Source organism: Equus przewalskii, chromosome 21 (assembly GCF_037783145.1).
Source record: "Equus przewalskii isolate Varuska chromosome 21, EquPr2, whole genome shotgun sequence".
NCBI classification, from domain to species: domain Eukaryota; kingdom Metazoa; phylum Chordata; class Mammalia; order Perissodactyla; family Equidae; genus Equus; species Equus przewalskii.
The window spans coordinates 38,814,234-38,838,729 of record NC_091851.1 but is presented as its reverse complement, the minus strand read 5'-3'; the positions used below and the strand labels follow the sequence as shown (position 1 = coordinate 38,838,729).

At 55.1% G+C, this 24,496-nt stretch overlaps 1 protein-coding gene across 4 annotated transcripts; it reads left to right on the top strand.

The window, feature by feature from the left end:
- The first annotated feature begins 23 nt into the window (after positions 1-23).
- KCNG1 (potassium voltage-gated channel modifier subfamily G member 1) lies at positions 24-18,131 on the top strand. 4 transcript variants are annotated; one of them, XM_070589461.1, is made up of 5 exons: positions 56-300; positions 694-837; positions 3,677-3,875; positions 11,887-12,686; positions 16,977-18,131. In XM_070589461.1, the coding sequence occupies exons 4-5, from the start codon at positions 11,913-11,915 to the stop codon at positions 17,745-17,747; spliced, it is 1,545 nt and encodes a 514-aa protein (XP_070445562.1). In that variant the 5' UTR covers positions 56-300; positions 694-837; positions 3,677-3,875; positions 11,887-11,912; the 3' UTR covers positions 17,748-18,131. The 4 variants fall into 4 exon arrangements, with proteins under 4 accessions (XP_070445560.1, XP_070445561.1, XP_070445563.1 ...); XM_070589460.1 differs by lacking the exon at positions 3,677-3,875 and having other exon boundaries at positions 52-300; XM_070589459.1 differs by lacking the exons at positions 694-837; positions 3,677-3,875 and having other exon boundaries at positions 24-300.
- The last annotated feature ends 6,365 nt before the right edge of the window (positions 18,132-24,496 follow it).

Below are 24,496 nucleotides of genomic sequence, written 5' to 3'. Positions count from 1 at the left end.
GCGCAGTCTCCTCCCTCCGTCCCGCCTCCTGCCCCCGCTCCCTCCCTCGGCGGCTGCCGCGCGGCGCGCTCGGAGCTTGGCGGGGACCGGGGCGCAGAGGCGGGGCGGCCCTGGGTCCGAGCGCAGGAGCGGAGCCGGGCCCGGGGGCCCAAGTTTGTCCGCGGCTCCGGGAGGCGACGCGGGCGCCCCGGGCGACTTCCAGCCCTTCTCGCGTCCTCCCTGCGACCCACTGGCAGCCCGGGGAACCGAAGCCGCGGCGCGGCCAACTCCGAGGCGGGGACGCCGGGACGGGAACTTGAGGTGGGAACTTTACGCGCTGCAGCCTCGCCGGGCGCCGCCGAGCCGCCGAGCGGCCCCCGCGCCTGTAAGCTGGGGGTCGGGGGGCGCTGCGCCTGGCGGGGCCCCGAAACCTACCGAGCGGAGAGGCTGGGGCGACGGAAGACCCGGAGCAGCGGGCGGCGGCGTGGGGCGCGCTCGCCGCGGTCACGGTGCGGGTCCAGCTGAGTTCTTCCCGAGGGGTCCCCGGGGTGCGAAGTGCTGGACGTTCTCCGCCGCGGTGACGCGGCGCGGGGCGCATCCTGGCTGTGGCGGAGGTGTCTCGCCGCCTGGCTGGATCCCGAGAGGAAAGGGTGTTGGGGGGAGTCTGGGGTGGGGGGGGGGCGTCTGTCACTCGCTCATTGACTCCATCCTTAGGCACGGAATGGAGCATCCCCACCACTGAGCTTTACTGAGTCATTCATTAACTCAACAAGCTTTTATTGAGCGTCTACTGTGTGCCTGGCGCTGGGGATTTCGAGACAGCTCTGTTCACGGGAGGCTCCAGCAACTGGTAGGAAGGTGGGTGATGGCCTCCTCAGCCTCAGGGGCTCCGTACCCAGGAGGGGCTCTGCTTGGGTGGACGGGAGCCTTTGGGGGAGGAAGGAAAAGAGAGAAGTTCATTCGTTCACGGATTGGACAAAGACTGATTGAGCACCTGCTGTGGGCAGCTCCCCAGGCCAGGTGCCCGTCACCGTGATTTCACTGTTTCACAGTCAGTTCTTGAGGCACTGTGCTGGCGAGAGAGCAGTGCAGGAGAGGGACGGGATGCGGGTAGGACCGGATGGAGGCCAGCCTGCAGCCCAGAGAGAAGTAGGGATTAAGACCCAGCCCCTCCCTTGAGGAGGCCTGAGCCCCCTCGGGTGGGACTGTGACAGGCAGAGGGTCCCTGGGACAGGTGGCAGAGGGCCTTTCCTTGGCTCATTTGATGTGTTCGTTCTCCAGGGGAGGGGGAGGCTGGAATAGGTTCTTGGAGAGGAAGAAAAGGTCTTTAAAAAGCTCCCTAGGGGAGGGTGGCATTGGGGAGGGGTGTTGAGAAATACTGATCTAAGCTGACTGATGAGGGCAGGCTCCCAGCAACGGGGATCATTAATTAAGTTGTCCACTTGGTCGGCATTTTCTGAAGCACATAAAGGGTGCCGGGCACCAGAGTCACCCAGGTAGATGAGACAGACGCAGACACCCACCCTCTTGCTGACACCTTGAGATGAGTGCAGGGGGGTGAGGAGAGAGGAGGAGCTGCTCTGATTAGCCGTGTGTGTGTGTGTGTGTGTGTGTGTGTGTGTGTGTGTGTGGAGTGGGGAGGCTCCTGCCTCTGTGAATCTGAGCAGAGGTGTATTCACTAGCGTGTGTTTGATACCCACACACATGACGGCAGGCAGAGGCACTCTGGGGTGCCTCACCAGAGCCTGTCTCCAAGGAAAGTTTGGCACTGCTGGAGACCCGGCCCCACTGCTGGGCTTGCCAGGGACACGTGGCCAGGGCATGCCAGCTTTCTTGAGTGGACTTCTCAGGCTCTGCTGGACCTGAGCTCAACCTTGTGTCCTCTGTCTTGGAGCTCTGCTGAGGCACCTGCTGAGTGGGGAGGGAGAGAAGGTATGTTTGACAGACAGGCAAGGATGGCCTCTGGGGATTGCCCTCATCAGTCATTCCCTCAACCAGCCCATTCCAGTGGAAAGATTTCTGTCGTGGGACCCACTCCAAACCCATGGGGAACCATGAATGTGCTGGAAACAAGACAGCCTTGATTCCTGTCCCGAGACTTAAGAACTCAGGCTTGGGGCACCCTGGAGCCTGATTGGGGCAGATCTGGGAGCCACACTCCGATCCCACTGCCACTTTGAATTCTCTGCACAAGACACACAGCTGGGCTCTGGCGAGAGGTGAGAGGAAACAGAAGAGCAGAGAGATGTGTTCTGGATGCAGGGCTGAGAGTCAAACAGAACCAAGGAATTAAGCCCCTGGGCCCCTAAAGGGTGTCATGACTGGGCTGACCTTTCTCCGCATCCCCTTTTCCAATACCTGATGAAGAGTCAACATTTCCTGTTGCCAAAGGTACAGGGGTCTGGGAATCCACTCTTGGTTGACTCATTAAACCTGGAAATGGAGCCCCTGGGTGGAAAATGGCGGCTGGAAAAGCCACTCTGGGTAGAATGAATAAAAAAGGAGAGGCAAGAAAGTCTAGCTGCAAGCACTCCATCACGGTTGGCCATTTTTTATTAGATAGCAGACTATTCGATTAACAAAATCAGAACATAAAGTGGATGTGCTAACAGATGGGACCTGAATTGTGCCTCGGACTCTGCCCTGCTCTGGGGTGGCTGTGTCTCGCTCACCCCGTGCCTCCCCTGCCAGGCAGGCACCACCATGCTCTCTCTCCTTCCTTCCTCACTTCCCCAGAGACCGCAGCCTCAACGCTTCCTAAGGAAAGAGAACTGAGAGATGCTTTAAGCAGGTGTCCCCTTCCTGCTGCCCCAAGTCCCCGCTGCTCCCCCAGCCTGCTCCTCTGCTCATGCCTGTGTTCCCAAATTTCAGCCTGCAAGGAGGCAAACAGAAAAGGACTTTCTGGCTCCCACCCCGAAACACCTCCTGGTAGAAGGCGAAAGTACATTTGTGTTAATTTGCCAGCTGCAGAGTAGGGAGGCTCCAGACGCCGCCTCTGTCTTTTTTGTACGGGGGGAGACTGGCACATTTTCTCATTTGGGGACAGGTGGGAGAAGGAAGGAGGAGCCCAGCGCTCAGCAGATCTCCCCCACTCCCCGGCCCCCGCCGGGGACTTGGACCCCAGCTCACAGGAAGCGGGACAGAGGTCCAGCATGGTTGGATGATGGCAAGGAGGGACAGCAGGCAGGTAGCTGAGAAAGATTCTCCGCTCGGGTGCAGCCTATCTCGGAGATCAAGCATGCCCGACCTGGGCCAGGCTAATGACTGGACCCGCTTTGATGAACGTGTTAACCGGGGATTAATGCAGCCTGACCTGCCTCTGAGTCAGCCCAGCCAGGAGCCCTGACCCTGACTGAGGAAGCCGCCCTGGGAGAGGAAGGGCTGTGTGGAGGGATGGAGGGTCCCCTCGACACCCACGTGGAGTTGGAGAATGACACAAGTGGAGAAGCATTGAAGGAAAGAAACCAAAGCTCAAGGAGCTCAGGAGAGAAATGCTTTTCTTTTAGAAAGTTGCCTTGGAGGTTGTGTTAGTTTCCCACAGATTACCACCAATTTAGTGGCTTAAAGCAACACAAATTGATTATATTACATTTTTGGGGGGATCAGAAGTCCAAAATGGGTCTCACTAGCCTAAAATCAAGGGGTCCACAGGGCTGTGTTTCTCCTGGGGGACAATCCATTTCTTTGCCTTTTCCAGCTTCTGGAGGCTGGCTGCACCTGTAGCCCCTGGCCTCACGGCTGCCCCCATCATCACATCTTCTCTGACTCTGACCGTCCTGCCTCCATCTTATAAGGACCCTGGTGATGACATTGGGCCAGCAGATGACACAGGGTCATCTCCCCATCTCAAGATCCTCAATTTAATCACACCAGTAAAATCTTCATTGCTCTGTCAGGTAACATGTTCACAGGTCCCAGGGACTGCCTCCCGTAGGGGCATGCCTCATCAGTTCATGTTATAGATGCGGAAGTGGAGGCCCAGCGAGGGAGAGACTTGACTTCAGTGCCAGGTGAGAGGGAGAGCCAGCGCTGAAGTCCACCCTCTGCAAGGTGTTTTGTGCCTCACATTCCTCCTCTAAGAAAGGAAATGGGGGAGGGGGGTTCGGCCAGGCTTGCTGCACAAAAGCTACGGGAGCAAACACAGAGCCCTTCCCATGTGCCGGGCACAGCTCCGAGCAGTTACAAGACGGATGCAGTGATTACCCCAGTTTACAGCCAAGGACATGCAGGCACAGAGAGGTGAAGGCATTTGAGTAAGGGTGCACAGCTTTTAAACGGTGAGCCAGGCAGCCTGGCCCAGAGGCCACACCCTTACCTCTGTCCACACCATAGGAGAGATCTTCTGCCCGGAGGCCAACTCAGATAGCAACTCAGAATTTAACAAAACCAGGGTTTTTGCTGATTTCTTACTCTGGTCTTATACAAATACACAAGAGGAATAAAGATGTTTCCCCCAGCCATGGGCAATTGCCTGCTTTCCTCATCCCCAAAGACTTTCCAAAAGTTTGTCTGTAGAAAATAGAGACAAGAGATTCAGTCCCTGGCTTGCTCCGGGTGGTGGAGACACACACACACACACACACACACACATACCCGGAACCAGGATCCGGGGAGGCAGTAAAATCAGAGGTCAGAGAGGTCTGACTTGGAGTTCCACAGACCTGGTCTGACTCTGGCTTCATCCCTTATCACCAGAGCCATGAGTGTTCCCTTCTTGAAGCCTCAATTTCCTCATCTGTAAAATGGGGGTGTTAATGGTACTGCCTGCCTCTTAGGGAAGGACATGGACTCACACAGTTAAGGCTCTTAGCAGAGCTCCTGGCACTTAGTGAGTGTGCAGTTAGGAGAGGCTGGTTGTTGCTATTACAGCCCTGTGAGTGTGTAGCACTCTTTCTGCATCCCCCCTCGCACTCGCACTCGGAAGAGGGGCAGAGCGCTGGGTCCTAAGGGATGGGCGAGCTCCGTCCTAAGGGGTGGATGTAGGACGGGAAGAGCAGAGTCGAGAGAGGCCGGTGGTTTGTTGAAACCCCGAAGAGAAAGCCAGGAGGTATTTTTGCAGTTGGGATCAGCGCACAACAGTTCGTGGAAACCTTTCACGTCCTTGATGGCGTGCGGCCATGAGGAGGAGAGATCGGGTGACCCTGCTAATTCCTGCTGCAAACCTGCACTCCCCAGACCCTTATAACAGCCCTGGGAGGTAGGCACACTTATCCCCACTCTGTGGGGCGGAACCAGGCTCAGAGAGGGCCGGTGACTCAGAGGGTACGGAGGGCCAGGTCAAAGGGCTATCGGCAGGAGCAGCAGTGATGGCCAGGCCAGCCTGACTTGGCCCTTCATCCCATCCCACCACCCCCTCTACCCCTCCCCAGGCCCTGCACCCCAACCCGCAGTCAGACGCTGACCACAGAGCAGCCTCGTGGTGGGGCTGCTGCTCAGAACTCCTTATGGTTTAAACGATCGTTTATCTTTGGGAAAGTGTACCCAGTCCCCGGTCCTAGCTTGCGAACATCATCCTTCTCCCAAGAGGAAGGAAAGCAGTTGCAGGGGAGAGCCAGCAGATCCGTGGCTCACAAAGGGGAGTTTGATCACGGCAGCCCCGAAGTAGGCTTTTGTCTCTAAGCAGCTTTTCCACTCCTCCAGTGGAGCCCCCCAAGCGTGGGACCCCCAGAGCCTTCCAGGGCCCCAGGGAGATTGAGAAGTTGGGCAAGGGGCTCCCCGCCGAAGCCCAGAGCAGCTCTTGCTCCCCGGCCCCTGGGGCTCTCCAGGTCTTCCTGCCGCCCCTTTTGCTCTCTCTGGATCTTTAGCATGCATAAGAATCTCTAGGGCAGCCTGTCAAAAAATGCCACCTCCTGGGCCTCCCGCTCTGGGATGCTGACTGAGAGGGTCTGTATCTCCACTGAGCCCCAGGGCGGTTTGGAACCTGGTGCTTGGCTGTCTTTGTGCAATTCCCTTTTTTTCTTTATTTAACCTGGATTAAAACCCAGAGTCGTGTTAACCCCAGTCTTGACTTCATAGCACGCTTCCTCATTAGCCCGTGCCAGGCCGTCTTGCTCATTGATCCCTTTAGTCCAATCTCCATGCTTATTCCCCCTCCCCGGCCCCCCCTGGGCACCCCCTCATGGTTGATACAGATCCTTACATGCGCCTGAGTCTTCGTAAAGTATGTACTGTTTTGTGTGTGGTGATTTACATAAATAGCATAGTGCTATTCTGTTTCTTTTTCCGCTTGGCACCATGTCTTTAAGATCTAAATGTATTGCCAGACCTACATCTAGTGCATCGCTTCTAATTCCTGCGCAATCTATGGGAGTCCGCCATCTGTATGCATCACTTGTCCATTTCCCCCAGGATGGATGCTGGGGGACCTCCTAGCACCAAAAGCAACACTGGACACACTCTTATACCTTGCTTCTCTCAGATCTGACTTCCCAGAAGCAGATCCTGAGTCAAGGATTTGAGTGCAATGACTGCCACAACCCCAGGGACCCAGGCCTGGGAAATAGACCCGGGAGTAGGATCCTGGGGTCACAGGGCATCAGCACCCTTCGTTTCCCTCTGCACCTCGATGATTTTCCCAGAGGCCATGCCAGACTGCACTTCCTGCAGTGGAGGGCTCTGGTGGTCCGACAGTGCTGGGTTCAAATCCCACTGGATCGGGTCCACACAGGAGTCGCCCCTGGCTGGTGGAGGAGGTGATGACAGACCCTCCTCATAGCTAATAATAGAGCAGGTATCCACTGAGGGTCTACGGTGTGTCATGCATGTGCCAACCACGTCACCCGTGTCATCTGCTTTAGTCCTCACCATAACTCAAGGAGGCAGGACCTATTCACATCCCCATTTTACAAATGAGGAAACTGAGTCTCAGAGGCAGGACATGACTTGTCCAAAGTCACAGAGTGGCTGGCCTTGAACCCAGGTCTCTTGATTTCAGAGCCTGTGGGCTCTTCTTTTCCCCCAGCTTGGAGTAGTTAACAAGGGGTCCCCCAAGCTGGAGGAGGACAGCTTTTCCTGAGCATTGCCTGTGTTAGTTTCCTGTGGCTGCTGTAACAGATTACCACAACCTGAGTGCCTGAAAATAGCACAGATTTGTCACCTCACGCTTCTGGGAGACACAAGCCTCCAGTGGACCTTTTTGGGCTAAAATAAAGGCATTGGCAAGCTGCACTCCTTTCTGGAGGGTCCCTGGGGAGTCAGTCTTTGCCTTTTCCAGCTTCTGGAGGCTGCCTGCTCTCCTCAGCTCGTGGCCCCTTCCATCTGCACACTGGCCGTCAGTGTTGGCCAGTCAGGTCTTTCCTACAGCATCGCATCACTCTAACATCCTCTCCTGCCTCTCTCTTCCATCTTTTAAGGACCCTTGTGATTGCATGGGGCCCCCAGAGAATCCAGGAGCATCTTCCCACCTCAAAGGCAGCTGATTAGCAACCTCAGTTCCTCCTTGCCATATGATCTAACATATTCACAGGTTCCAGGCATTAGGATTAAGGCATGGACATCTTCAGGGGGCGAGAGGGGTGGGTTATTCTGCCTGCCACACCCCCCTAGTGGTGTCTACCTGCAGTAACCACATGGGCCTGGTGTGCAATGCAGCTTCAACCAGGAAGTGGGTGCTGGGCGCTGGGTACAGGGAACGCCGGCCTCTGGGCTTCACCATATCTCTGCTAGCCTGGCCCTCCTGCCCTCTCCAGCCCAGCCAGGTCAAAGCTACCAGCTAATGCCACCCCCCTACACACACACACACAGATGATCATCAGGCCAGCTTTGATGGGGCGACACTATCCATCATCCACGTGAGACACGGGTCCCTCCTCTCTCTCCATCTGTGACTTGCCCACGCCCTCTCCTGTCCGTCATCTCACAGCCAGCAGAAGCTGCCTCTAACTCAGCTCTCATGATAGCGCCACCTCTCTGTCACCTCGGCGAACGGCACACTGGCATCACCCTACATTCATCTCTTTCCCTCACTCCTGTCGGTCAGCAAGTCCAGTCCGCTCTTCCTCCCAAGTCCCTCCCACATCCACCCAATTCCAGTCCCCTCCGCTGGTCCAACCCTCAGTTACCTCTTTCCAGAGTGATGTCAGGGGCTTCCAGCCTGGTCTCCCGGGCCCACTCACAGCCTTCTGAGCTCATGTCATGCCCACGAGGCCCTGCTCCATCTGGCGCCAGCCTTCCCATGCTCGTCTCCTCCCACCTTCCCCTCACTCACTCTGCCAGGCCACTCAGCCTTCTCTTTGGTCTTTAATCATCCATGTCCCAGGTCGGGGAGCAAGCTCTTCCCCTCCCCTCTACCTGAGACACCCTCTCCCAGGTCCTCACAAGGGCGGCTTCTTCCCATCCTTGAGGCTCAGCTCCAAGGACTCCTCCTCTGAGAAGCCCTGCCAGACCCCATCAGCTAATGTTGCCCCCCCAGTCATTTTCCATCTGTCACCTTGTTCTGCTTCCCTCACAGCACTCACTACAACCTGAAATGATCTACGTACTTATTTAGAGACTGTCTCCCCGACTAGAACGTCAGCTCCATGGGCACAGGGGCTGTCTTGTTCTCTGCTGTGCCCCTAGACCGAGCACAGGTCTGACGTGTGGTGAGCGTTGAAGGAATGAGTGACAGTCCCTCAGGACTCCTGCTCCTCGTCCCCACCATTGCAGCCCCTTTCCCAGACGGCTTCCTCTTTTCAAGCGTCTGTATAGACCCTCAGAAGCAACATCACTAGTATCCGTCATGCTCTAGAACTGACAGAGCGAATACTGTAGAGAAAGTTTGAAAGACCAGACTTCTGGTGAGGGTATCAGGCTGAGTGAAGAGGAGCATTATTTTCCAGAAGCAGGACTTTGGGGCCTGTTTGATCTATGAACTTCACTCGCGACTCTAGAGCCCAGCGCACAGAGCCGGCCTCCCCACGCCCATCACACTGGGCGCCCCCAAGACCAAGGGCCAGGGAAAAGTGGACCCATCCTCATTTAGCAAGTTCTGGCCCTCCCCAGGGAACTCTGGCCCTCCGTGTGCAAGCAGCCTGAACGAAGGGTGCTCTGTCCTCTTCTCCAGACTCCGCAGGCTTCTGAGGCAGGATAACTTTCCACGCAGGACGCCGAGCCTTTAACTCACCGCTGACATGCGTCCTGAGAGAAAGGAATGAAGAGTCGCTAATTAGGGGAGCTTTCTGCTGGAGGGAAAGTGGGGAGGGTTGAAGGAAGAAATTCCCCAGGAGAAGAGGTGATTGCAGCTGTGGGGTTCACGAGAGCTCCCCGGGGCTTGCAGGATGAGAGGAAGCTTCCTTTGCCTCCATCACCATTCTCGCCAAAAAGAGTGTCATTTTCCGCTTCTCGTTGGTGGCGAAGATGAAGCCGCAGAACTGAAACTCGACGTCCCTGCCGTGAAGCGCCTGACAGGCCGTGTTCCCACGCCTCTGAGGGATCCTGGCAGGCGCTGCCTGAGGAGATGGCTTCCAATTTTAGGAGAAGTTAAAAACATTCGCAACATTCTCAAATCCAATGATTTTAATTTCAAACACAGGTGTAGCCTAGCTTTCCCAAACCCAATCTGTGAAACGGTGGCTTTCCCCAAAGATAAATGAGCGGGGTGACAATTTGCTTCTGTAACAGAATTCCTGATAGGAAGGACCCCCTTTCAAACGTGGAGCCCGGCCTCCTGGCTCCTGTGAAGCAGTTTCTCATCCATACGGGGGTGCACGTGTGGGCGTGTACGCGCGCGCTTTCCCTGAACATGGCCTCGTTTCCCTGAACACAGAGTCACACTCAGGTGTCACACTCAGGTGTCGGAAATGGGTTTCCATTGGGCACTGATAGACTTTGCTGCTCCATGGATGATCGGGTTTGTGGGGAAAGAGGGTGATTTTAAAAAGCAAAGTATTAGAATCTCACTACTTTTCTCTGCATTGGCTTAATTCTGGCGAGCTCTGTTGCTAAAATCCAGGGGTCTCAAACTCAAATGCCTAAAGGGGCCAAGAAGGAAATATAGATGAAATGAAGTAGAGTGGGTGTTAGGGAGACAATAGGGAAGGGTGGCGGCTGTGGTGGATTGAAGCATACCTGCCCTGCCTAAAGGGGGCAGCCATTTCTCAGCTGGAATTTGGGCCAAGTGTTGCCAGATAGTCTGATTTTTCTAGAGAAAACAAAAATATGAATCTTTACATGCTATTTCTCAATTCCGGCAAAATATTTGTGAACCGAATTCAGCCCATGAGCTAGGAATGCATAAGCAATCTCATTCTAGTAGCGCAGAGTCTGAGCTTTGAGGGTGGGAAGGAAAGAGTCTATGTAAGCTGATGGTTTAACCCCAGTTTCTCAGAAGTAGCCTCGTCATGTTGGCCTCACCAACAGGAAATGTACTCATTCGGTGAGCACTTCTTATGCTGCTGGGTCCAGGGATTCAGAGATGAGTAAAGCACAGTTCTGCCCCCACAGAGTGAGCAGTCTAATAAAGGAGCCAGTCTTGCACACAGATAATTCTAAAGCTGGGTGGTGACACTGGGGAAGAGAAATGCCCCAGGTATGGGGGAGGGGTACTCAATTCAGCTGGAAGAGCCCAGGAAGGCTTCCTGGAGGAGCAGGCATGGCTGGCCAGCACACCCCCGTGTCCTCAAGATGAAGTGTCCTGACACCTGAGCAAACATGGCACCGTGGTGAGGACTGTACGTTACTTTGGACATCGCCTCTTATTTATGGCAAATGGTATAGGTTTCCCATTTATAGAAGCAACACCAGGTGTCCCTTTAAGATAAATGCATGTAGTAACGATAGACGACAATGACTGAGCACCTCCCATACGCCAGGCACGGCATTAGGTGCTCTCAGGTACATAATTCATTGAATCCTCTTGATAATCCTGTGAAGCAGGCCATGTGGTCACACCCATTTCACAGAGGAGGAAGTTGAAACACATCAAGGTTGAGTAACTTGCCTGCGCCACGAGGCTCCAAAGCCCACGCCTGTGCCCACAACACCAGGGCTTCTCACTCAGCACTGGTCACGTTGGGGCCCGATGACTCTCCGACGTGGAGTGTGGCCTGTGCATCATAGGACATGCAGCAGCATCCTTGGCCCCTATCCCCTAGATGCCCTAGCATCCCTCATATGACCATCTCAAATGCCTCCAGACATGGCCACATTGCCGCTGCGGGACCAAATCGGCCCTGGTTGAGAGCCACTGACGTCCACTAGACCGTCTGTCCAAGCTAAATAAATACAAAAAGTGGGGGCTAATTTAAAATCAAGTGTTAAGTAAATAACAGCACAGATGTTGCATGACAGTCCACTAGGATGTCGGCTCTGTGGGGCTGGGGACCACGTTTGATTCTGTGCTTGACTATGAGCCCCCCGAGCTTCAAGCGGTGCCTGACACAGTAGCACTCGGTAAGTCCTTATAGCATAGACGAGGTGAATACGAAGAACCGTGAAGGTTAGGGAAGGCTGAACAACAGTGTTGCTATTTTCACTCTTAAGTGAACGTCTTAGCTCAGCTGCCGTGACGAAGTACCCAGCCTGGGCGGCTTCAGCCACAGACGTTTACTGCTGGCAGTTCTGGAGGTTGGAATTCCGGGCTCATGGGTGCCAGCATGGTGCGATTCTCGAGGGGACTGTCCTCCTGGCTTGCAGATGGCTGCCCTGTCACTGTGCCCCCACGTGGTGGGGAGAGGGAGGGAGCTGGGTGTCTCTCCCTCTTCTTATGAGGGCACTAATGCCTTCATGGGGGCTCCACCCTCATGACTCATGGAAACCTAACTAGCTGCAAAGGCCCCGCCTCCTGGTATCATCCCACTGGGGATTCAGGCTTCCCCTTGTGAACTGGGGGGGGACACAATTGAGTCCGTAACAGCAAATAGCGGCAGAATCAGCATGGTCAGCCGAGACTCAGGAGTCACTGAGGGTCTTCCCCCTCTTCTCCCCCAGGCCCCGGAGGGATGTGAAGGCCCAAAATGACCCTCCTACCGGGAGACAATTCCGATTACGACTACAGCGCCCTGAGCTGCGCCTCGGACGCCTCCTTCCACAGGACCTTCTTTCCGCAGCGACAGTCCCTCAAGGGCGCCTTCTACCGCCGCGCGCAGCGGCTGCGGCCGCAGGACGAGCCCCGCCAGGGCGGCCAGCCCGAGGACCGCCGGCGGCGCATCATCATCAACGTGGGCGGCATCAAGTACTCGCTGCCCTGGACCACGCTGGAGGAGTTCCCGCTGACGCGGCTGGGCCAGCTCAAGGCCTGCACCAACTTCGACGACATCCTCAACGTGTGCGATGACTACGATGTGACCTGCAACGAGTTCTTCTTCGACCGCCACCCGGGGGCCTTCGGCACCATCCTGACCTTCCTGCGGGCGGGCAAGCTGCGCCTGCTGCGGGAGATGTGCGCGCTGTCCTTCCAAGAGGAGCTGCTGTACTGGGGCATCGCCGAGGACCGCCTGGACGGCTGCTGCAAGCGCCGCTACCTGCGGAAGATGGAGGAGTTCGCCGAGATGGTGGAGCGGGAGGACGAGGACGACGCGCTGGACAGCAAGGACCGGGACAGCGAGGACCTGGCGGAGGGCAAGGGCCGCCTGGGCCGCTGCATGCGGAGACTGCGCGACATGGTGGAGAGGCCGCACTCCGGGCTGCCCGGCAAAGTGTTCGCCTGCCTCTCGGTGCTCTTTGTCACTGTCACCGCCATCAACCTGTCCGTCAGCACCTTGCCCAGCCTGAGAGAGGAGGAGGAGAAGGTAAGAGGGAGCCCACAGCTGGGTGCGGCAGGCCGGCTGCAGTGAGGGAAGGTCTCTGAGGCCGGGAGACAAAACAGCCTGCTGGACCACTCCTCCTGGACGTCCACATCCTTCACGACCACACTGTCACCTCCTCCAGGAGGCCTTCCCTGACTGCGCCAGTGGCTGAGTAGCATCTCCATTCCCTCCTGACATGGTGTTTACCTGTGTCCTGTCCACCTCCACCTTCAAATGCGAGCTCTGTGCCTGTCCTGGTCTCCACTGTGCCCTCAGTGTCTAGAACAATGTGCAGCATGGACGAGGCACTCAGCCACTCTCTGTTGAATGGATGAATGGGGGAAAATGGATGATGTGATTTCTGACGTGCCTGGCCCTAAGCTAAGCACGTGACATATATCATCGAAATTTATTTCACCTACTTGAGGCCTTTCTCCACCTTCCTAATTCTCCTGTATAAAAATATCCCAGAAACATTTTCTGGGTCTTGAACATAATTTTTATTGATAGGTGTGTGTGTGTGCATGCGACTTCGAATAGTGAGCATTTCTTTGTGTTAAATAAGAGAACGTGTGTAAGGTGTTTCCTCCAGGGCTGGACACGGGCTGTGTGCTCACTTCTCAGGGCAGTGGATGGGAGCCGGGGCTGGGCTGCAGGTCTGCCTGCATCTTGGCTCTCAGAGCATCTTCCAGCAGCCTGTCCAGGAGGTGTCCTCACACTCGCTTGACAGATGAGGACACCGAGCAGGGTGGCTGCCCAGACCCTGAGCTGACTGAGTCCACACTCTGTGTTCTTAAACATGGAAGTACGGGTCCACATGACAGGGCCTCATCAGCCCCAGGGAAGTGTGTGATCGGTCCACACTGTGCTGCCCAAAATTTTGACTTGGTTGCCAACATTTAAAAGGAAGGTGCTTTTCACTTAAAAATTCCAACTGCCAGCTTCTCTTAAAATTTATATGGTCGGGCCCCCTGGCCTGCGGTCCCTCGTGGCAGCTCCTGGAGGGAGCTGAGTCCATGGGACGTGTGCTCCCCAGTTCAGCCTTCTGCTGGATGAGACCCTCGGGCCTTTGAGTTAGGACCCCACCCCACACATAGAGGTTCTGGAAGCAAGTACAAGACAGCCCGAAAGGTCCACACAGGTACAAATTGTGTGGGCATTGGAGAAATGGGTAAGGCAGTGTGAACTGAACATAAATGTCATGCCAGCCAGCATCTATTGAGCACTGGCTGTGTACCCTGCATGTGCTAAGTGCTTTATATGCTCTCTGATTGCAGATTAGAACTACTCACCACGTGAGGGTTTTTCCACTTACATGTATGATGGAGGAAGTAACAATAGCTGTTGAATTTATAACTCGCAGGGGGTTTCCGGCCCTTTTTTTTTGTACATTGAATTTTAAAAAGGAATATTAAGAAAACAGCACTCAACCAGTAAAATTAACTTCTGAGAAGCATAAAGAGCAGTGATGAAGAGGGCAGGGCTAGAACCAGACAGCCTGAATTTGAATCCTATTTCGTCTACTCTGGCTGTGTATCTGTAGGCAAGTTACTTACCTCCTCTGTGCCTCAATTTCCTCACCCATCCAGTCGGCTGTAAACAGGCCCAACTCACAGCATTGTGAGGATTCAGTGAGTGAGTCCACTGAAGCGATAGGAACAATGCCTGCGCGTGAGCATGTGGGAAGTGCAAACTATAAAGATTACACGTGCACACCAAAAAGAGAGAGAGAGAAAATGCCCATCATTAGAGACCTGTTGGAAGTACCTCTACTCAGGATGGACGTCTTCTTAGCTCCAACATATGCAGTCCTCATTTCATCAGGAAAATACTCATATAGCCACCATTTTCTTCTACTTCCGATACTTGCTTTTTTAATAATACAGTCACGTGTTGCTTGATGATGGGGATACATTCTGAGAAATGCATCGTTGAGCAATTCCATCATTACGTGAACATCATTGCGTGCACTTACACAAACCTACATGGTGTAGCCCACCACACACCTGGGCTACATGGGACTCATCTTACGGGACCACCGTCATACGCACGGTCCGTCATTGACCAAAACGCCATTATACGGCACATGACTGTAATATGTGGCCTTTTTAATGATCCAGTGAAAAGGCTCTTCTTCTGCTTCATTTTGGGGACCAGTAGGGTTCACCGTTTCACTTGCTCCTTGAACACACGTTTGAGTGTCTACTGTATTCAGGCACCACCGGGCAGGCAGGGTGACCAGAACGAGCCTTCCAGCTTCACTTCTCGCAGAGGAGGGACACTGACACCCCCAGTGACCGTAAGTGTAAGACAAGCTGAGGGGGTTCTTGTGAGAGGCGCACCACCTGTGCTGGGGATACTTGGAGGGAGCCACTCCAGGAAGGCTTCCCAGAGGAGGGGGCTTCCTGTCCCAGAGGTCTGAGACCTCAACGCCCCACCCAGTGGCAGTTTGCTCTCCGTCTTCCTGGAGAGCGAGCTATTAGAGCAAGACTCGTGGAACCAGCTGTGCCCAGGGCCCAACGAGATGCCCCAGGCTAGAGCCATTCGTGCCTTCCCTCTCAGCCAAAGGCCCCTTTGAGCTTAAGTTCCACTGGGACAGTCTACTGTCTAGTTAGATTTCAGAGAGACAAGCTGGCGGCCAGCATGCCAAATCCAGTGCCCAGATGTGTCCAAGTGGCTCATAGACTGTTTTCTCTGTATTGAATTATCACATTTAAAACCCAGGAGATTTCACGTAGAACTCCAGCTTTCCAGCTTCTTCGAAAGCTTCGGTGAGGCAGCCTCAAGCCTGAATTCACTGAGGCAGCGATCAGGGGCTGCTGAGCAGGACAGCTGGTCTCTCCAGCAGGCTCCACCCCACCTGGCCAGCTCCTCTGTCTTTCCTGCACCTCCTGGCCTTGAGCTGGACCTCTGTCTAAACGCCAGTCCAATGCTCCTCCATCCATCCCAGTAACAAATATGAATGGATCACCTGCCGCGTGCCGGGCCTTTCCAGGTGCGGGGGTACTCGCAGCGAACAAACTGCCTGCACTGTGGGGCTACAATGCCGGGGCAGGAGGCAGGTGGGGCAGGGGGCGGAGACAGACAACAGATGTGATAAGTAAGTAAATTCTAAGGCATATTAAAAGATGATGAGTACTATGAACAAACAGCACAGAATAAGGGGAATGGGGTGCAGGACAAAGGGGGTGGTCACAAAAGGCCTCCCCGGGAAGGTGATATTGAAGCAAGGAGCTGGAGGAAGGGAGGGTGGATGTGGGAAGAGGAATCTTGTAGGGGGAGCAGAAAGTCAGGGCCGGGCTGGCAGGTGAGCCTGGGGTTGGAAGGGCAGTGAGGAGGCCCGTGAGGCTGGAACAGGTGAGTGAGGGGGACAGGGGCCGAGGATGTGGGGGAAGTAGTGCCCGGGCCACATGTGCCCTGGGGCGGAGGAGGGGACTTGAGTATCTCTCTGAGCCATGGAGGGTGCTGAGCAGAGGGACAGGATCTGATTCAGTCTCAGGGTCCCTCTGGCTGTGTGTACAACGTGGACTGTAGGGACGAGGGTGCCAGCAACTGTCCAGGCAGAGAGGATGGTGGCTGGGGGCAGTGGACATGTGAGAAGTGATTTGATTCTGAAATTGTTTCAAAGGTAGAGTCAACAGGATTTCCTGAGGATCACATGGGAGGTGGCAGGAGGAGGCCAGGTCTCCTGGCCAGAGCAACGGGAAAGATGGGGTTGCTGGTGGCCAAGAAGGGAAAGCACAGGCTGGTGGGTGTGCAGGAGGAATCAGGAGCCCAAAGAGACTCGGTCTTCATCGTTCCCACCACAAAGGAGAAATGGTCCTTAGGTGGCATGCTAGAGGTGCCAGTTAAGGCTGTGGTGGAAATCAGATTGCAAAATACAGAGATGTATCAAATCAATACATTGTACACCTTAAATTTACACAATGCTATATGTCAATTGTATCTCCATAAAAATAAGTTTAAAAGAAGAAAAAGAAACTGGGAGCCTGGTTTAGCACATGACGAGTGCCAGATGCCTATCAGACTCCCCGGGGGTGACATCAAGGTGGGAGCCCATCTGGGGTTTGGAGGTCAGGGGCAAGGTCTGGGCTGGAGAAAGAGATGAGGAGTGGTCACCCTCAAGCCCTGGGCCCGGCCGTGATCGCCCGGGGAGTGAGCCTAACTAGAGAGAGCCCCGGGGCCACATGACATGGACAGGCAGGTTGGCCCTGCCCAGACCACCTTTCACCCAGGTAGCTCAGCCCTGTGCTCCTTGCTAGTGGGACCTCTGACCTCTGCCCTCTCTCCCAGGGCCAGTGCTCCCAGATGTGCCACAACATCTTCATCGTGGAGTCGGTGTGCGTGGGCTGGTTCTCCCTCGAGTTCGTCCTGAGGCTCATCCAGGCGCCCAGCAAGTTCGCCTTCCTGCGCAGCCCGCTGACGCTGATCGACATGGTGGCCATCCTGCCCTACTATATCACGCTGCTGGTGGACGGCGCGGCCGCGGGCCGCCGCAAGTCAGGCGCGGGCAACAACTACCTGGACAAGGTGGGGCTTGTGCTGCGGGTCCTGCGGGCGCTGCGCATTCTGTACGTCATGCGCCTGGCCCGCCACTCCCTGGGGCTGCAGACGCTGGGGCTCACGGCCCGACGCTGCACCCGCGAGTTCGGGCTCCTGCTGCTCTTCCTCTGCGTAGCCATTGCCCTCTTTGCCCCGCTCCTCTATGTCATCGAGAATGAGATGGCTGACAGCCCCGAGTTCACCAGCATCCCTGCCTGCTACTGGTGGGCTGTCATCACCATGACAACTGTGGGCTATGGAGACATGGTACCCAGGAGCACGCCCGGCCAGGTAGTGGCGCTCAGCAGCATCCTCAGCGGCATCCTCCTCATGGCCTTCCCGGTGACTTCCATCTTCCACACCTTCTCCCGCTCCTACCTGGAGCTCAAGCAGGAGCAGGAGAGGGTGGTGTTCCGGAGGGCCCAGTTCCTCATCAAAACCAAGTCGCAGCTGAGCAGCATGTCCCAGGACAGTGACATCCTGTTTGGAAGTGCCTCCTCGGACACCAGAGACAACAGCTGAGCCCAGAGGACACACCTCGTCACCGCCACCGCCAGGACACCCTCAGCCCTGCCTGCCCTCTGCGGCTTGAAGCTATTGCCATCACTATGATGCCTTCAGAGGCACATACTGCTTCTGAGCGCGGCCCCGGCATAGGACTGACTCGAACCACACCCCAGGGAGGACGTCGCACCATCCACAGAGGGGGCCCCTCCGAGTCCACAAGGGAAGTGGAAGCTGGTCCTGACCCCAGCACACAGCTGCAACAGCCCCCTCGCCCACCCCAGCCCTCATGTCTGCTTCCCTCAATAAGGAGATGGCTTGTTCTTTCCACCATGTAAATAACATGCCCAGCAAAGACTTGCCTTATGGGTCTGCCTAGAGAAAAATATACAAACAGCAGCATCAGTGTGTCTGTCTGTAGTGTGGATCATATGCAATTAAAGAAAACCTTTGAAAAAGAGAGACAAGCCTTCCATGGGGCTCTCTTAAGAGAGGAAACTGTTTCCCAGCAAAGCCAGCCAATGTGGGTGCCGGAAGGAATAGGGCCCGTTTCCCTGGGTTTTTCAGGCCTGATGGGCCCCAGCGGGTTTGGAGGAAAAGGGAGAGAAAAGAGAGAGACCTTTGGGGAAACGGCGGGTAAATACTGCCGTCCCTTTCTTGTTTCTCTTTGAGTCCTCCCACCTCTCTTTCTCCCTTTTTCCTTCTCTCCCATCCCTCACCTCCTCTTTTGCACCTTAAGGACTATTTCTCCAAACTTTCCCCCAAGGAACCCCTAACAGTTGGGTGGACCCCAAGGGGCCTGTCAGCACCGATGACCACAGGGTGAAATCGCTTCATTTTATCTCTAAAGAACAGTGTAGGTTTTTATTCTACTCCACCTTTGTTTTAATATTTGAAAAAAATGCTTTAAGGGGCCAGCCCAGTGGCATAGTGGTTAAGTCCACAGGCACCACTTCAGCAGCCCAGGGTTCGTGGGTTTGGATCCTGGGCACGGACCTACACCCTGCTCATCAAGCCATGCTGTGGTAGCATCCCACGTACAAAATAGAGGAGGACTGACACAGATGTTAACTCAGGGCCAATCTTCCTCACCAAAAACAAAAAAGCTTTAAATCATTTAACTGAATCTAAATCTAAACCTAGAGTGGGGTTCGTGCTTCAGGAAGGTGGGCCGTGGTTTGCTGGGCAGTCTGAGAAGCACAGTCTGAAGCCCCCAAAGGCCTCCTTGTGCCCCCAAAAGGCCTACAGAGCACCCGCCTGACTGGGAAGAGCTGTCTGACCTCCCGTGGTGTAGATGATGTGCAGTGGAGAGGGAACCCGGGCCAGCCCACCAGGTTTACTCAGCTGGCAGGGATCAGAGCCCCTCGGTGCCAGGACGGGGAGGGGCTTCACCCCCAGGTCGCAGTCACAAGTCTGTCCTCACCCTTGAAGATAACGGCAGCATCGCTTTCTTCACCCCAAAACCCCTGCTGCCTTGGCCATGCCCTTCCCTTCTGCCGCACAGAACACACGCCCTATAACAGATCTGATCACAGCGCTGCCCTGCCTAAATCCGCCAGTGGCTGGCCATCACGTTGAGAATAAACCCAAATGCCCTGCATGACCTGCACCCTGTCCTCCTCTCCACCTTCATCTCCCACCTCTCCCCGTGTCGCTCACTCCACTCAGCCACACCGGGCCTCCATTCGGCTCTTCCCTCTCACCCAGCCCATCCCATCTCAGGGCCTTTGCACATTCAGATCCCCTGCTGGGAATGCCCTTTCTACAGAACACTGCGTGGCTGGCTCCTTCCCATCACCTTTCTGACCACCTCTCTACAAAAGCCACTGCAGCACCTCTCTCCCCGTTACCCCACTGGATGTTCCTCATCCATGTATTGGCCTCTGAAAGTGCCTTTCTTTGTTTCTCTGCTGCTGGGTTATGGTCTGTCTCCCCCAAGAGGAGTCAGTGCTACGCTGGCGGGGTCGCAGCGACGCGGCTGACCGCTGGCTCCCTGCACCTAGCACAGGGCCTGGCACCTGAGATGAGCTCCAGAAACCTTTGTGGAAAGAAGGAAAGAATGAAGGGAAACAGGAAAGAGGGCAGGAAGTAGAAAGGCATTTGCTCTTCACATGGGATGCAAGGGCCGGGAGCACCTCTTCCTCTCTCTCTCCTGTGGGGGGCCCGGCTCTCTCAGCACGGTTTACACGCCATCATGCAGAGTGGAAATATCACCTGAGTCACGAGGGCCTCGTTTAAGGCTCCCCTGACACCTGCTCTCAGTGACTCATGCCTGAAACCTAAGTTTTCTGAATAATTAGCCCTGCCTTCTGGCCAGGTTGGGTGTCACAGCGATCAGGCGCGGCCGTAAGGGTAATAATGCCTTGATTTATGGAATGGCCTTTTTTTCCCCTCCAAAGTGGCTGTGAGAGACAGGAGGCAATTGAGAATGCTAACCAGACAGAAACATGACACAGACAGAGGTATGAAATACAGCCCCCTAAAACTCAAGGGAGTGGAAAGCAAATTCCATCTGGGGTGGAGGAGGGAGCCCCGAGGCGGGCAGCACTGGGAGGCGAGCTGTGTCCCCACCACACTGAGGACAGCGGCTGGGGCTGCACAGAGGCGGAGCTGGGGTCCCCGAGGGTCTCGATTTCTAGCGTCTTCTCGCACAGATTCTTACCAGCGCTGGTGGCTGAGGCTGAGATCCAGACTTAGGCACCTCTCGAGACCCCCCCTTGAGGGACAAAGGGGCTCTTGATACCGACCTGCACACTCAGAGTGGGGCTTAAGGGCCCTTGGCCCTAATTAAGAATCCAGAGGCCCCAGGATGCCTAATTGACCTCTCCTAGGACCACCACCAACTTGATGATCACGGCTTTTCCACTGTTCTAGCAACATGAAATCTGATGCAGGAGGCCCAGCTATAATCGGATGGAATATGACCTGCTCTGCCCAAGTGTGGGGGCACCATCCCTTGCCCCTGGCCTAGGGGGGCCTCCTTTCTGACCCTGGTACAGGCAACTGACTCCACACCACCAGGGGACCGTGAGGGGAAGTCACTGCCCTGGGGAAACAGCAAAGCAGACCTTTGCAAACCTGGCATATCTTGTAGGTCACTGTCACATGGTTACCCCACCTCCGGGTCAGCTCAGGCTTCTGTAGGACGCACAGTGGGGGTTGGGAAGCTGACTCAGCAGGCCAGCTGCTCAGGCCTCACCTCTGAGTGGGGCAAGACTTCTCGCCTTGGGCTCAGAATTAAAGCGGGAGCCAAAAAAACCTCAGTCATCAAGATAAATCATATTTTCATGCAGAATTTTTTGAAAATCAAAATTAATGTCAAAAATCCACAATGAACAAAATATCCAGATTTCGAATGAAGGCAGAATCTGCCTCTGTGCTTGCATGACTCAGCCCCGCTCCCTAGTTCCAGAGCTGTCCCAACACCCCTGGGGATGCCCCTGGCATATCCAGTGAGACAGCTCCAGTGGGCCAAGGACGCATCTCCCGTGAAGCTCAGGTGGGAGCCCTTGGCTCCTGGGACCTGCAGCTGCTGGGGCAGGGGCGCCCCACCCTCCTGAAGGGGATCAGGTCGGGCACCAACACCACCCTTACCCAGTGAGCGTTTCAGAACCGGGCCCTGCCCTCATGGGCCCACATGGTGATGCGGGAGGAGACAGTGACCGTGTGAATTGAAGAAAATAATTTCCGATGTTGCTGAGCACAAGGTGACCTGCAGAGAATGACTGGGTCCACGGGGAGGGGGAGAGCAGCCACTTAAGAGGGTCAGGGAGGGACTCTCTGAGGAGGTGGCATCTAAATGGGGACCTGGAGGAGGGGGAGGGGCAGCGAACAAGCAGAGGGGGGCACAAGGGCAGAGCCCGGAGGTGGGGAAGGCTGGACGTCCCACCAGTGTCGAGGGCACACGTGGGCATGGAACACGTCCCTGCTGGGACCCCCACAGGAGAAAACGCAGATATGCAAAGGAGACACTCTGAACTAACATTTCCAGAGAACTGCCTCTGCACCAGGCCCCACCATCGCAGCTGGGGGACCAAACAAAACAGAGTGGACTCAGCCTCGGCCACGGAGGTGCTGATGGGGAAGAAGACACGGGAATGAGACGTTTCCCCACGTGTGGACCGACAGGGGGACGCCGGCACGGGGCTGCAGGAGCGTGGAGAAGACAGCAGAAAAGAAAGAATGATTTCCACTCAGACTTCCATTTGCTAAAATGGCCTCACATGTGTTTTCCTCCAGAAAAAAATAAATAGGCTTCCTCCTAACACGGGTTCTCCTGTCCCTGCCTCCCTTTCTCAAACTCCTCCCCCTCCAGTCCCATCAGCTTATATGGGGAATCTGCCGCCTTAGCCTCCTCCAGTGGTCCAGCCCCATCCGCTCACACCTGGATTGTTGCCAGAGCCCCCTCCCTGGGTCCCCTGCTCTCCTGCCTCCCCTCCCTATCCGTTCTCTGCACAGCAGCAGAGGGACCCCGTTAGAACCCAAGTCAGATCATGCTCATCCTCTGCTCAGAGCACGCCCCCATTTCCGCTCCCGCCAGCCTGGTGACATTCCTTCCCACTCACAGTCAAAGCCAGAGTCTCTCCCGGCCCCACCTCCCTGGCATGGTTTCCCTGCCTGCCCCTCACCTCTCCTTTCCAGATACACCAACCTCTTCTCTATTCATTGAACAGATCATCCGCCTCAGGATGATCCCACCTCAGGGCCTTTGCACTTGCTATTCCCTCTGCCTAGAAGACTCTTCCATAAGCGTACCCACACTGGCTCCCTCTCCACATTCAGGTCTCTGCTCCAATGTCACTTAAACAGAGAGGCCTTATGCGACCAGCCCTGTATAAAAGGCCACACTCCCAGCATGCCCCTAGGGGATTAGCCAGGTCTTTTACTGTCTGCATTCTGACGCTTTGACATCTGGGGCCTTGCAGACCCTAGAGGGACTGCCCCTCCCAGGGTTAGCCATTCCTAGAGATGGTAAACAATTCTCCCACAAGTATGCTTTTCAAACAGAATCCAGAGCCCACACCCCACCCACCTCCTTTTTCAGGCTCTCACACTCCAGGCCGCTATCCCCCACCCTCACCACCACGGGCTGGGTACCAGACAGCCAGGGACAGCCCCAGGCCCCAGAGCCCGCTGAAATCATTCAAACCAGCCAGTCCTAAGCCTGCTTACCTGTCTGGCCTGTTCCTCCCCCACAAAGCCACAATAAAATCTCTTGCCCTCCGTCCCCACCCCATGCCTCGGCCCAGCCCTGGTGCTCTCCCTGGAGCCCCCATGACGAGGTGCACCCCCTCCTCTTGGGATCTGTGAGGATAACAGACTACCTCTTCAAGGCCAGTGGTCTCCCAACCTTTCGGCCTCCCCACACCAGAATAATAATAAAACCCGTGTTTTAAAATGTCCAGGCCTCTTACCCTGCTTCATCCTTTTCTAAAACCCTCATTATCACCCAGCACTTTGTATATTTACTTGCTCGTGGTCTTTCTCTCTCCGCTGGATGGTCCTCTCCGTGAGGGCAGGCACGTCCACAGCAGTAGTCCTGGTCTAGGACAGCGCCTGGCACGTCAGCTGCTCAGTAGATGAATCGTGAGCCCCTCACTTCTGTGCAGTCTTACAAAACGTGCGCGCATATCGGCCATATCGTGGCATGAACCTCATCACAATCTACTCCTGTTTGCTGACACCACAGTTATGGCGGGCACATAACCGGTATTTGTCACCCAGGTCACCCCGCGATCTCTGGTTGGAAATGACCTCTGCCATGGGAGCTGAGTCCTCCATCAACGTCCTTGTATTTTTTAATTAAATGTATGAAAAGATATTGTGAACTCTGTTTGAAACCACAAAACAGAGCCTGAAAGGTTTTTTCACTTTCTTTTCTGAAAAGAACATGCCGCTTACCCAAATGACCTGGAAAAGTCCAAATAAATACATTTGTTGAAATAAATTTACAGCCACCAAGTGGCCTTGCTTGGAAAAAAAAAAAAAAGAACGTGATAGGACTATACCCTGGGTCTGGATTACATCGTAGCTATTGGTATTCCACCATGTGGGACCCAAAAAGAAGCACTTAGAATCATTCTCTAAATGACAAATCCATTTAACACATGGCCAGAATTACTGCTGAACAGAGGCTGTGTCTCCATCAAGTCGGTTAAGTGGAAAATAGCTCCTCACCTTAAAAGCTCAGGGGTCTTCTGCAATTGGCATAAAAATTACTCAGCAGTGAGGGTCAACGGAGGGATCTGCGGAGGGTGTGGGCAGGGGAGGGAGCTGGAGGAAGAGAAGCAATACCTTTATTCTGTGCCCCTCAGCTCTTCAATCTTATCCCACGTGGGGCTGCTGAGCTCTGTTTTGCTTTCAAAGGACAATAAATTGGGAGGCCCAGATGAAAGTTCATTCCCAAACACTAAGATTCATGGCCTCTAGCCAAGACGTGCACTGGGCGCTCCAGCCTCCTCCACATCCCAGAGCAAGAGCCCGCGTGTGCCCAGAATTTCAGGGCAGGGTCTGGGGAGTTACAACGGTGGTCTCATCTCCCTGAAGGAGCTCTAACATATCTGCCTGCAGGGACCCAGGGAAAGATCTAGAGAGGAAAAGGGGTGGGGGCGGGGGGTGCAGACTCTGCTGGTGCATGCGCGAAAGCCGTCCCCTGACTTTTGCACCAGGAGGTCCGCCAGTCACAAATCCCAGGATTTATACCAAGCATGGCAATCCCATTGCCGTGGGCCAGTGCGGCATCAGCATGGTGTGAGCTAGTCCTGGCC